We start from the raw sequence: 14,468 nt of genomic DNA on the forward strand, positions 1-14,468 counted from the left end.
TCAGGTAATTTTCCATTTTTCAATATTTTTCTCACAACTGCTGAAACAGGGACTGACATGTGCAAAGAGGGACATGTGGTATACCTACTGCTAATATCACTTCATGATACCTTTAAACCTTCTCCCAGGCAAACTGGTTAGGTCACAATGACATCCCCTACAGTATAGTGCTAATGGGTGACATTGCCTTAGTCCACTGTCTGGACTGCTATGCTGTCTGTGGCAGACTTTCATACTTCACAAACCTGTTCTGTCAGGCTTACATTCTCTTTCTAGTATCCATTCTAGCAGACCAAATATGTCATACAGGATGTGAGAAATTCCTTTTCAAAATAAAACAACATTTAGATGCAAAACACAGCGACTATTTATTGCTGTTGTGATGTGCAATGGATAAGTAATAGAGAAATACTTTATTGTCATTGTATAGCTAAAGAAAACTGTTATCATAAGGAACAAAATCACCTTGGATGATGTCAAAGAGATGAGATGGTGCAGATAAAAGAAACAGTAAGGTATCTCATTTAGTAGGTAATTGTTTGTGTTTTTTTTTGGAGGGGTGATTTTGATGTAAAACTTTGAAAGCAATGTTTGATTAAGGACAATAGAGACATTCATGGTGTAATCTTAAGAATACACGTGGAAATAAACACAAAAAAGAGAGACAAGGCTCATTACATATTCACTTCCTAGACTATTGAATTATATCTCTGAAGTAATAAAATCTGTTAGCAATTTAGAAGTTTGTAAGTCAAGGCTATCTCAGCTATTGCAGACAAAAAAATTGCCATTAAAACACCAGAGTTACTCTTCTTTGTTGATCTTCAGGTCTGAATGCCATTGTCGAAATTTATGAAATTATCTGTTGAGGAATAATGTGAAAAAATAATGTTGAAATCAGTTGTCTGCTGGGTATTAAAGAATAAGGAGGTGTCACCATTCTGGGAGTAAGAAATGATTGTTCAGCTCTGAATGTTACATAAGAGCGGGTGAGTGAGTGCTAGGGGGAGGATCAAGAGTTAACAATGGGCTTTTATTTGAAGAAAGGACAAAATGCTGGGAATACCCATGTTGACTGACAACTATTATAGCGAGTACCAGCAAACGGAATAAATTTGGCAGAAATAACTTTTGTCAAGAGTGGAGTTTTCACTTTTCTCTACAGTTGTGTGATTTGAGGGAAGATATATATTAGTTTGAGGGATGTGAGGGCTGTCCCCCTCAATGAGGGTGCAGGGGGCTTGCCTATCTGCAAAAAAAAAAACTTACCTCTGATGTTTATTAGAAGTTGTTTTGATGGTTTCTTTTTGGCCTTTCAGTATTCTCTATAATAGCTCTCAACAGCTGAACATGATTTCCAGAATGCCAAGGACTGTTGTATTTAACTTAACAGCGGTAATCAGCCCTTCTACTGACATCAGTGGGATTGACACAGATAGGGCATTGAGCTTCCAGTCACTAGAAGGATGTCTAAATTTCAGAGGGGAAATGGCAGTGGGAGAATGGGGAGGATCTTTTATTAAAGAAATATATTGCATGTGTATTTCGACATTTAACTAGGAACTGTGCATCACCTGTGTGACTAGTGTGACTGCTTATCCTGGGGAACTTTATACTTCCCCAATGCCACTTTAAAAGGCTCTGGGATTAGGTGTGATACTGCAGTGGTAGATGTTGAGTTTTTAGTTATAATTATTAAAAAGTGACTTGTAGCTCATGAGGGACTGCTCTAATTCACATCCGATTGCTAATGGCAATTGGATGAGAGCAATGTTGCACTTGCTGCCTATTGTAATAATAAGACATAACTGGAAGCCCTGGAATTACTGAAATGAAAGTCTGAAAATACAGGAGAACAGCAGATGTCAGGGGAGGCTCATGGCATTGTACTGCTGGGCTCCTGCCTCCCTCTCCAATTTCCTCATTAAAAAAAAGTTTAATTAGCACTTTCTTTACATACTTGTAGCAGTTTGAACTGCAAACTAGTGTGTAAATCCAAAGAAGCTATGTGATGCGGAATCTGGAGCTGCGCATATGCATGCTTGAGTTCCGATTTAGGTTTTTTTTTTTTACTATCTTTTTGTCGTCGGACTGTTTTGAAAACAGTTCCGATTGGGAAGACTGCAGGCATCAATGAAGATGCCCAGAAGTCATTGCAGTTTAAACCACAGGAAACTGGGGGCCGGTGGGAATGTTAAGTCAGCAGCCTGTCATCTAATCTGAGTATTTGACAAGGCTGCTGATTTGGCAGCTACTCTTGCATTCTCTTTCCATGCTTTACCTAGGCATAGTTAAGTTGTGAGGGAAAGACTGAGAGATGGAGGAACTCCATTAATCGGATTTTGTTATTTTTTTATTCTGAGTGAGAGTCAGAATCAAACTTTAAGGTAACAAAAGCCAAGTAAGGCTATTTATAAATTACCCCCCCCCCCCAACAAAAAAAAAAATGAATTAAGCTGTCTCTTTTTTTTATCTGGCAGGGCCAACCAGATAATTTCTGCATTTTTTTCCTGGCAGGGGTCAACCAGATACTAATGGTCTGTGTGTTTTAGGGGCTGTTGATGACTTTCTTTTTTTTAATATAATATTCTGGCAGGGTTAACCAGATACAAGGGAGAAAATGTGTTTTGTGGACTGTTAATGATTTCCTTTTTGTAATATAATGCACTGGCATGGTCAACCAGATGCTAGTGGTCTGTGCGTTTTCGGGGCCATTGATAACTTTTTTTTTTTTAGTATGATGTTCTGGCAGTGTGTTTTGGGGCTGTTGATGATATTTTTAATATAATATCCTGGCAGAGTCAACCAAATACTAAGGAGCCAATGTGTTTTGAGGCTGTTGATGGATTTTTTTTTATATAATATCCTGGAAGGGTGAACCAGATACTAAGGAAGCAGTGGGTTTTAGAGACAGTTTATGGATATTTTTAATATAATATCCTGGCAGGGTTAACCAGATACTAAAGAGGCAGTGTGTTTGGAGATTGTTTTGATTGTGGATGTCTTTTTTCTAATAAAATATCCTGGCGGGAGTCAAAGAGATGCTACTGTAGGTACATAGTGTATTCTTGGGGCTGCTTGTGGATGAAATGTTTTTTTTTTTTCAACCTAATATCTTTTTTTCAGGGTCAATCAAGACAGATCAGGATGATGTGTGGATATGTTATTGTTGAAACTCTGGCCTTGCTTGATTAAAGTGTGTATGGGTGAATGTGAACTGAAGTAAGATCACCTGCAAGCTCTTGACTATGTGACACGAAAGAAATGCAGTAATGTAACCATTGTCTTCCCTCTTCATTATTTTATTTTTTGACTCAAAGCAGATACTCTGGATAGGCAATTGGACTGGGGGGCTATGCCTGTCCTTACTGTTGTACTTCTGACTTGCTTTGCAAAAGTAATGTGCATCTGAATGAATGAAGTAAGACTGACCACAAGCTCTGAACTCTGGCTATTGTTTATTTGAAAAAATACATATATTAATAATAGTGTTGTCTTTTATCCATTTTTTTGTCTTTTAACCTCACAAAATCAAATCAGATACTGTTGGTGGGATGGGCAATAGGGATTGGAGCTATGTGTGAACAAAACAACTGGCCCTGCTGTTTACTGTTGTTGTAATTCCAGCTTTACAAGACTGTAATAGTTGTCTGTACTTTCAGATGAATGTAATCTAATTATCAAATGTATGACTCATTCTTAATGACATTCTTAAGTTATTTTATATCTGCTCATGTATATACCAAATGTCTGCTTAAAAATGTTTGTAACATGTTAGAGCTTTTCTTCCAGAACATATACTGAAAAGGTTTTTTTTTTACTATAGACAGTCGGACAAACCTGAGTAAACAAAAGTAAAATAAAATGAAATTTGCATTTGTGTAAGGCAAGCTGGCACACATCAGTTGTGACTAATGTTTCTGACAACTAAATGAAATTAATACAAGTATGTAACCTTACTGTTACTATTATTTTTACTTTAATCCTGGCAGGGTCAAAGCAGATACTTTTGTTCGGTAATGGGGAGAGGGGATGTTTGTGTATGAAATTAGTTGACTGACCTTGCTATTTAGTGTTGTAATTCTGGCTTTGCAAGATTAATGTATATTTTGGTAAAGTCAGTTGTCATACAAGCCTGTGTCAGTGTCTCTCAGAACCACTGGCACATTAGGCATTGGAGTGACCTTCAATTGTGAATAATAAATTAAGATAGTACAGTGGGATTTCCAAATCTCCTTACTTTTCACTTGGCATGGTACAAAATAAAGATTGAAGACAAACACCTTCGCAGGTATGGCAGGTGTAAACGGCCAAAAAATCCAAATGCAAAAAAGAAGGCCAGCACCAAAGTGTTGTAGCATAAGAAGGTTTTAATCACACAGCATCACACAGCATCATACAAGGTTTCAGCAACCTTACCTTCTTCAGTGAATAAACATGCTGTGATACAAAGATGAATACATATAGTAATTGATACACAACTTCCTGTTAAGTCATTTCCTCCAATATAAATAAGAATAACATATAATAATTATAAATGATCATTTAATCCTGATGAGAATAGACCTCCTAATTTAATTATCCAGTATTTTTCTTTAGTGTTCAAAATGGAATGCCAGCCTAATTTATTAGTTTTGTCCCCCTGGATCTTGTCTATAACAGTGAATCGGAACTGGGCAGTATGTGTATAATGTTGTGTCTATATAGGGCATTGGTTAAACATTTATTACGGATGTCACTATAATGTTCAGACATCCGAATGCATAGAGGTTGGGATGGTTGTCTAATGTAGAATGATGAGCAGGTGCAAGAGGCTAAATATACAACCCAGTCAGATCCATAATTACCAAAACATTATATGTCATAAACTTGTCCCGAATTCTTACTTGTAAATTGTTTAGATTTATATATATATATATATATATATATATATATATATATATTTACAAAAATTGCATTGGCCGCAAGGAAATGAGCCCAAAAGTGTATCCCCTGTAATGGTCAATTGATGGCTCATTAACTGTCCACCACCCTGATTTTTATAGTGTGCAAAATATGATCCCAATGTTTTACCTCTACGATATGAAATTTGACATTGATTCCCCAATGCCTGATTCAGCTCTTCATTGGCCATTAAAATATTCCAATGTTTAGACACAACTTCCCTGATGAGACTGACATTACGTCCATAAGTCATGATAAATCTAATCAGCTCAGATTCACCCACATGAGTTCTATCTTTATATATTAATAACTGTGTCCTATCCTGATCAGATGCCCACTGGCTAGCAGATTGTATATCCTGTTGTCTATAGCCCCTCACCTGGAACCTATGTATCATATCTTGCTGAGAAGCTGCAAAATCTTCCTGATTAGAGCACATTCTTTTGATACGCAGAAACTGAGACTTAGGTATATTACGAATGGTATGGTGTGGGTGCAGACTAGTAGCATGCAACAGGTTGTTATATTGAGGATATTTCCTGTAAACCCTGGTAGCAAGAGAACCATCCTGTTATTTGATGATGATCACATCCAAAATGTTTATACAATGTATGTCACAATTCAATGTAAATTCAATGCTCCATTTGTTTTTGTTTAAATACTGAACAAATTCCAATAGATATTGTTGGTCTGCATGCCACACCAACCAGCAGTCGTCTAAGTACCTTCTCCAAATATCCATCTCATTGATGTATATATTATGTGTGATATCATATATAAGATGCTCCTCAAGGTACCCCATAAATATGTCAGCATAGATCGGGGCAAAAGATGCCCCCATCGCTGTACTCTTAGTTTGCCAATAACATTCCCCATTGAAGTAGAAAATGTTCTTAGACAATACATATTCAGCCATATAAAGTAATAAAGTATTGAAACCAGCTGAATAGAGGTTAGCCCTCTCCAACCAATATTGGAGCACCAATAACCCTGCCCAATGGGGTATGTTAGTGTAGAGTGCCTTGACGTCCAATGTGCAGAGTAGCCATGTTGGTTCAAGTTGAGTTTCTGATATGATCCTAAGGAACTCAGTAGTGTCCTGAATGCATGCTCTCACATACTTTAATAGGAGTTTAAGATAGTATGTCAAAAAATCAGAGAGTGGTTCCGTCAAAGATCCAATGCCAGATACAATAGGTCTTCCCAGAGGTTTATCCAGGCACTTATGTGTTTTTGACAATAGGTATAACATTTGCTTCTGTGGATCATTCACCATTAGTTGATGCAACACAGATTCCTTAATGATGCCTTCATCAACCGCTAATTTCAAAAATGAATCTATCTCCTTTTTGAAGTTGGATGTGGGCTCAATGGGCATATGCATATAGTGCTGAGGGTTAGACAATTGCCTAATTCCCTCAGCCAGATAATAATCTGTATTCATAATAACAACTGCCCTGCCCTTATCCGCAGGAATGATTATAATGTTAACATTATGTTTAAGTTCAGTAAGAGCTTGTTGTTCCCCAACTGTAAGATTATGATGCAACATACTGGAATGACACAACCTAAAATGAAGATCTTTGAGAACTGCCTGTTGAAAAACACCAAAATATTTTTTCATGGGAGGCACAAATCCTGATTTAACAAACCTAAATTCTGTGGACCTTTGAGAAGAATCCCTAGAACCAAAAAATATTTTGAAATTTAACCTGTGACAAAAGACAAGAACATCATTCACCATAATATTTTCATCAATGAAAAAACCCGGAACATAATTGAAACCTTTATTAAGCAATTTCTTTTGTTCATCTGTTAACACAACAGAGGAAATATTATGAATATTATAATCATGTTCCACTGTGTCAACAATGTTTGTAGAAGTCCCTCTATTGTGCTTGCATTTGTGTTTCCTCCCGCCCCTATGCCTGCTAGTTCTAAAGGGTGGTCAGTATTACGTGGTTTCCTAGGTGTCGGTGAGGCCTGTGTGTTAAAATTATCTGTGTCAATGGCTGATGACTCATCCCCAGAGGTACTACTTGGCTGAATGGTCATCTTCTTTAAGATAGATCTACGTCTTTTTCTCTTGGTATGAGTAGTAGTAAAATCACCCCCATCAGAAAATATAACATTCCTCTGATGTTCAAAAGGCTTGCCCCTTTGGTAATCAGAGGTATCCCCACTAAATTTACGTATTCATTTGTCTTTAATCTGTTTTTCAAAGGCCAGTAGATCTTTGGTCAATTTATTAAGGCAAGTAAAATAGGAGGGTTGCCCCTCATATTTTTTCAAATAAACAAAATAAAGATTACCTGGTACAGTAGAATCTATGTTTACTACATCATGTGCACTCATAATAGTTTCATGCAGTCAATACCAACCACTTTTTTACTGTTTAGTAATGTTTAGGTCTTGTGATGTTATAGCATAACCTAAACACCTCATTAGCTCTGAAATGTAATTTAGTCTAGTATTTGGTGGACTATTCAGCATGCACAATAGTGATTGAGCAGTTATTTTATGTAAAATGGTAAGCATGATCAGTGTTGTTCATTACCCCCCACCCCTTTCTAGTAGCCCTACCCCATGTCAAACATTGCTATTCTCCTTTAAAATTGTTTTTTTTTGTTTTTTTTAACAAGGGACAAACCTGCCCTGCACACCATGATGTGCTGGATAACCCTCTAAATATATGACATCTGTGAGACTGCTATGCCTCAGAGAAAAGGGAATATTCTGAGAAGCTGCAGTCTTGGACTTAGTATATGTAGGCCTGCATTTATGAGTATTCAGTTATGCTGTTGTGGGGCTCCCACTAACAAGTTTTGGAATATCAAACAGTTACTGTTTTGCCTCTTACCTATCAGAGATAGTGCTTGGCATTTTCCACAAAACTGAATGTCAGTACTTGTCACTGAATAGTCACTCAACGAAGAAGATCAAACATACTACAAATTAATCTGCATGAATGAGCACTGAAATGAGCAAGTAAATGGCAAAATATGGGTTTGGGACAGGGCTTTGAAGACCACTGTTGGAAGTGCCCTCAACCCCAACAGACCAATAAGTTGCTTGTGTATTAGCACAAATCAGCAGAAAAAATGTTGCAGACAAGGCACATGCACAGTGTAAGAAGCACACATATGGCATACTAATCATCAGATATTAAAAAAAAAAACTGTATCACCTGTGACCAATACAAATAGCCCTCTACTTGCTCTGCACATGTGCACTTGACATGACTGTTACTAATATTTTAACTTGGTGCATTACTGACTTATTTAAATAATTAAAACTGACTATGTAAAGGTACAACATCACATTTCACATTACTGAATTGCCAAAAAGTTGCATACATTTAAGAAGATGAATAAGAAAAGAGGTGGACCCGCAACAGTTAGGCTCTAGTCTTCCAGTTAACTATTAAATATAAAATGAGTTCCTTTATCACCCTGTCTTACTTTTGTGATGAAGACACTTCATTTGATGACTGTGTTATATTAGAGTTTGGAATAAAAAGTGAGTGGCAGTTTACCAATTTCTAACCAAGAGAATATAAGGTTTAAATTAATTTAAAACACATAATGCAGCCTACCAAGATAAAGCTGTACTTCAGGGAATGACTTAAAATGTCTCATCAAATGGGCAATTGAAATCCTCTATTCTGCCTGTTGATAAACTTCCTTTAGATTGTAAAGAATTTCCAGAAAATCTTCATAGCTTGAAGATGATAAAAACATTTATTACTTTACTTACACAAAACTCACTGAAAAAAAAAGAAATCATGTAGACTGTTTCTAGTGATACCAAATGAAGTGTATACATCTTGAATGACCTAAGCAGTTAGTGGAATCTCATGCCTTACTTCACATGTAAAGCAGTGTCATAGGTGATGGTACCTTCACACACACACACACACACACACACACACACACACACACACACACACACACACACACACACACACACACACACACACACACACACACACACACACCAGTAGAGGTGCTCTTCATTGAATCCTTTGGAATGACTGATAACACATAGTTATGTCTGAAGTATTATGTTATTAAGGTGGTGTAGTGTGTATATGTACACCTACACACACAAGTTATTTATCAAGTTTGTAACACAATGGAAAAATTGTGAAAATGATCTGAGATAGTGTTTTTAAAAGGGAACTTAAAATGCCTGCCGTGGTGAAGTAAAATCCAGTGATGCAGTAAAATCTTTTCCATTTCTACTATGATGTCAGTTAAGTCTGAAATCTATACCAGAGCACAATGAAATAGCATCCAACTGATATTACCTTCGCACACTGGAAGGATAAAAATAAATAAAATGATAATAAAATAATAAAAATATATTCTGTTTGTTTTACAAAATAATATGTGTTGTTCTTCTTTTGCATTGTTTTATTACCTAGCTTCAAGGCTCAACTCAGAAAACAGCTCAGAAGAGCAAGACGTATCAGTAAACTCTGTGTCAAGCAGTGACATCCTGATGGAAGAAATACTTGGAGAACTCCTGTTAATCAAACAGTCCCTGCTTAATATGGACTATGTGCAAAATCTAAAGACTGACTGGCTGGCATTATGTTACAAACTTGATAAATACCTCTTCCGTTTCTATTTGCTAATTTTCACAACTTATGCTGTTACACTGTGTTCTTTATGGGCATCCTGGAGCTCGATTTAATGTTGTTTGCGTCATGCTAAAACTTAAATGCCCATGATTAAGGCTTCAACAGACACATGCCTATTATACAGATGCCTTTTAGAGCAGTCATTAGTATGTTTCAGTGTTTCAGTGGTGTTCGCTATTAGATGTAATCAGTCTGGACTTATGAAACCAGTTAATGAACTGGTTTTGCTGTATGCTGTGATGAACCTATGCCTCACTTCAGTCTAAGCACCACAGAGCCATTTTTATCACCTGGAAATGGATATCTGGACCAGAGGAAACTCAAGTATAAGGTGTGCAGGTCATCTTTGTTTCATCACAAAAGATATTTAAAGAGAGAGGGTAGCCATGATGGGATTGCCTAACTCATGATCTCTTTTCACGTAAGATTCTACATTCCACATTTTTTATAAAAACTAAATGCAGATGTCTGAAGTAATGATGATAAATCCACCTTCCTAGCTCATGTTTCTTTATAGGTAGAAAGGGGTCTGAAGTATTACCATGTAGTGAGATTGCATGCTTTACTAATTTTGCTAACACAGTAGCTCTGCATCTCTTTGTTTCTCTTCATTGCAAATGTATGCCTGAACAGACTTGCTAAATTTTTTGAATTATATCTGAAACTCTCACTTGTCATCGGCACATCTGCGTGACTTCCAAAATAATAAATATAATTAAAGAAAATCCAAGGTCATATTCCCTGCAATCCAGTTTTAAATCTGAGGTTATGTGACAAGCAGTTCACCTCTTTCTGGATTTCGGTATCAGCTCATCCAGTAATGTAGTTACATGGTATTTACACATATAAATATTTTTTAGAGCAAAAAATGTGAAACTACAGCTTTTTTAAAGTAAGTTTCTTGCTTCAGCACAATGGTATTCAGATATGTACTAGGGAGAAATGGAATCATTTTATCTTCAAGTAATCTGAGGGCTGTACTATGCAAGCACTTAGAAATGTAAAAACCATATGAATGTGTCTCTAGTCCTTAGTTGTTCATACTTGTACTGTTATTATTGCATAATAATAATAATAATAATAATGAAACAGGATAATTCAGCACCTCAGACACTGGGAATTATGAACACAGTTTGGAACAGAATGAAAAGACACCAGTAAAAGACTGAAAATTAGAAACACAGCTCAGCAAAGCAGAAAATAACCCCAGGGTTACCCAGTTCACATATATTGCTTCTAATCCTTGGAATCTTATCTGAAATCTATCACTTTTTCAGAATATTTAATTGTTCCTATGCTGTAGCCATAGCTGAGGCTGACTGTCATTGTCCTGAGTAATATTGTTTTAGTTCAAGTATACCAATTTGAATCTCAGAACTGTATGCACATACCACCTAATTTTGCAGACTGCTCAGAGTTGCATCTCATTTTTCATAAATTAGTTTGAATTCATTTTTGATTTAGTTAGAATCAAAACAGTATAAGCTATTCATCCTTGGTTCATAATGTACAGCTTCTAGCAAAGCTAAGAAAATTAAATGTAACTATTTTCAGAATAACATAAATATAAAAAGAAGAAATATCCCTGACAAGCAATGGCTCAGGGCAATAATATAGCAACCGCAGTTCCAATACTTGCTAAAACAGTTTGAATGCAACTGTCCATCTTATGGACATGTTACCTAAACTGATATCTCCAATTGCATGGTACTTTGACCTCCCACATATTTGATCCATTTGATTAACTCATTCAGTCGAAACTGTGATTCAGCTTACCACACTTACTGTTCACAACCCACTTGGCATACTCTAGTCCCCCCCTTTCATCTTACTGGTCTCTGTTAACTTTTCTAATCAAACTACTACTGTCCATACCTTCACCTCTTCTACTTCTCCTACTTTAATGTTATTCTCCTTGACCTGTAAATTGGTCATTGTTTGATTGTTCTACCTGGTAAACACATTTAAGTAAATATTAATGAAAATGAGGAATCTGCGGTGGTGGTGCTGCGGTAGCACTGTCGCCTCACAGTAAGATGCTGTCCGGTTCGACTCTCAGCTAGAGCGTCTTCTGCATGGAGAGTGACATGCGTGAATGGGCGTACCTTCGTTGAAGGTTGTGCGTCAGGGCTGGCAACTCAGCATGTAAAAATCAACTGCCAATCATTAGCGGACTGGAGTTCCGCTGTGGCGACCCCTAACCGGGAAAAGCCGAAAGACACAACACAACAACATTAATGAAAATGAGGAACAGTATAAACATTTGAAATCAAAACAAGTATCATTAAAATTATATATTCAGTTAAAACCAGTAACAATATTTCTTCACAGCTGGGGCTGTAAGAAGATGCTCCATGGAGTGTTTATTTATTTATTTATTTAATTTATTTATTGACATTTGTTGACTGGGAAAGTCCTCTGGGTCGGAAACCCATTTTCAGTGGAAGCCCAGGGAGAAATGCTCCAGAATTAGTAAAATAACAACATCAAATTACAGAAGACAGGCAGTTATACAATTTTAGAATGAAAGACTTTCAACTATATAAAAAAAATAGACAAAAATTATCACATCATAGCAAACTTTTTTTACAAATACTGTAACACCTATTTAACATAGAGGTGAAGATAAAGACATATTGTAGATAAAAAGAAATTATATTTAATTCAGAAGTTCATTGCCTTAAAAACTGAGATATGCACTAATACCCACTCACTATATATATATTTTTTTCACCAGGGAATGAGTTAGGGAGAAACAGTAGGTGGATTGGTCATTACCAATTGGTTATGGCTTTGGATAGAGAAGTAATAAGGAGAAGATTATGGGGGTCTGGTATTAAGGGTGCAAGGACATGTGGGGTTGTTAATATAATAGCTTTTTAGTGGGGATTTAAAAGCATTAAGGGAATCTAACAAAGTAATAGAGGTCGGTAGAACATTCCATAATTTAGCTATGAAATAGGAGTATAGGCTTTGTCCTGCTCTTTTGTTTGGTTTTGATATGATCAAAAGTTGTTTATTTGTGGGCCGTAGATTTCTAGAGGGGGTATAGGGTTGAAGGGTTGACAGTAGAACAGGGCATTTCTCTGGGTTATATACTAGCTTATGAGCCACAGTTAGTTGGGTGTAACTGAGGTATTGTGAGAATTCCTATCAATTAAGTATTTTGATAACTTGGCAATGATGGTTACTGTGTTGCAAGCTGGAGGCAAATTTTGCAATTTTGTAGTGGCAGCTCTGTAGGTTATTAAAAAGGGAGGAGTGAAGGTTTGTGAAGATAGGAGTACTGTAAAAGAGGGAGGGAAGTAGTAAAGACTTGGTCAGCTTGATTTTTATGGGTCCATCATTGTATTTTTGATGTCTGTAGAGTTTGTCTAGTTTAAAGTGAGTTTTTTTTATACTGCTAAGAATGTGTTGCTCATAAGAGAGTTTATTGTCTATTGTTATACCAAGTAGGTTTGCAGAATGAACAACCTGAATTTCTGTTTTATCTTGAAAAGTAAATTTTAAAGTTTTGTGGGGTTGGTTTGGTGGAGAAAATAAGTAGTTTATTATTTTTTGGCATTTAGAAGTAATTGAGAGTCATTAAGCCAGGTTTCCATGGAGTACTGATACTGTTACTATGTTTTTGTTTTTTGTTTATTGTCATATATTACTGTGGAGCTTTTTTCCCCGGGTCTCTGCTGAAAATAGGCCTCTGGCCTAGTTGGACATACCTGGTCAACAAATGTAATAAATAAATAAATGCAAATGCTTTTTGGGTTATTTTTGGGAGGTCTTGAAAGTTTTTGGAGGAGGATATGATTGTGGAGTCATCCGCATATTGGATGAGTGTGGTTTGAAGGGACATTAGATGTAAATTGTTTATGAAATATTAAAGAGTGGGGGTCTGAAGATGGACCTTTGGGGTACTCCTATCTTATTTAGCAGATAGGTAGATTGTTGTCTGTTGTGTAAGTAGTTAGCAAACCACGATAGCGTATGTAGGGAGCAGCCTATTTCTGACAGTTGTTGAAGTAGTTTGGTATGTGTCGAATACCTTGGATAAGTCCAATAGGACTACTGAAGTTATTAGACCTGCATCTAGGGCCTTGTTCATGGTGTCTGTGAAGGAGAGAAGGGCAGTAGTAGTGCTATGGAAAAGGCAAAAACCATGTTGTGTTGGGGTGAGGAGATTGTTGTCTATGAATTAGTTGAGTAGTTGACTATGTATATACACTTTTCTAATATTTTGGAGAGAGGAGAAATAATCAGTTTATAGTTAGTAAGGTCATTTGTATTACCGCCTTTATGGCGTGGAGTTATAATGGAATTTTTCCAGATTTGTAGGATGGTTCCTTCAGAGATGGATCAGTTTATTAGAATACTGATGGGGTATGTTACTGCTTCAGCAGTGATTTTCAAGAATTCTGGGCGAAGTTGTCAGTGGCTAGGGAACAGGTTTTTAGTTTTTTTTTTTAAGTTTTAGAATTAGAAAGATGGGAAGAGGTTTTATGGAGAAACTATGGGTATTGCTTTAGTGGTAGTATCATGGGGTGTAAGATGATTGGAAGAAGTTTGTATGGTTGCTTGCCTGATGCTTGTATTACTGGTGGTGTATGAATTTGAGTTTGCAGGGGGGTTCAGGAATGAGTTTAAGGATGGTATCAATAAAATGGGACTTGAAAGTGTGGGATATATGTTGTGGGGTCATGTCAGGGGATGGAGATGGATTTTGAGTTGTTCTGGGATTGAGGAGAGAGGGTACAGATTTCCAAAAATTCTTGGGGTTGTTTTTATGGGTGGATAGTTGTTTTGAGAAATAGTGTTTTTGTCAATGGTGACTAGTTTTTTTCTCTTGGTTCCTGAGTTGTTTAAAGTTAGATTAATTTGTCAGTGT

General features: G+C 36.6%; 1 protein-coding gene across 1 annotated transcript in view; it reads left to right on the top strand.

The window, feature by feature from the left end:
• HTR3B (5-hydroxytryptamine receptor 3B) overlaps positions 1-10,290 on the top strand; it is a 238,977-nt gene extending 228,687 nt beyond the window's left edge. The window contains exon 10 of the mRNA XM_044079463.1: positions 9,371-10,290. Coding sequence (XP_043935398.1) covers positions 9,371-9,642 — 272 coding nt within the window. The 3' untranslated portion in view covers positions 9,643-10,290. The remainder of the gene's footprint in view (positions 1-9,370) is intronic.
• Positions 10,291-14,468: the final 4,178 nt, after the last annotated feature.

This window comes from Protopterus annectens, chromosome 8.part0, assembly GCF_019279795.1.
Source record: "Protopterus annectens isolate FY-2018-M chromosome 8.part0, PAN1.0, whole genome shotgun sequence".
NCBI classification, from domain to species: Eukaryota; Metazoa; Chordata; order Ceratodontiformes; family Protopteridae; genus Protopterus; species Protopterus annectens.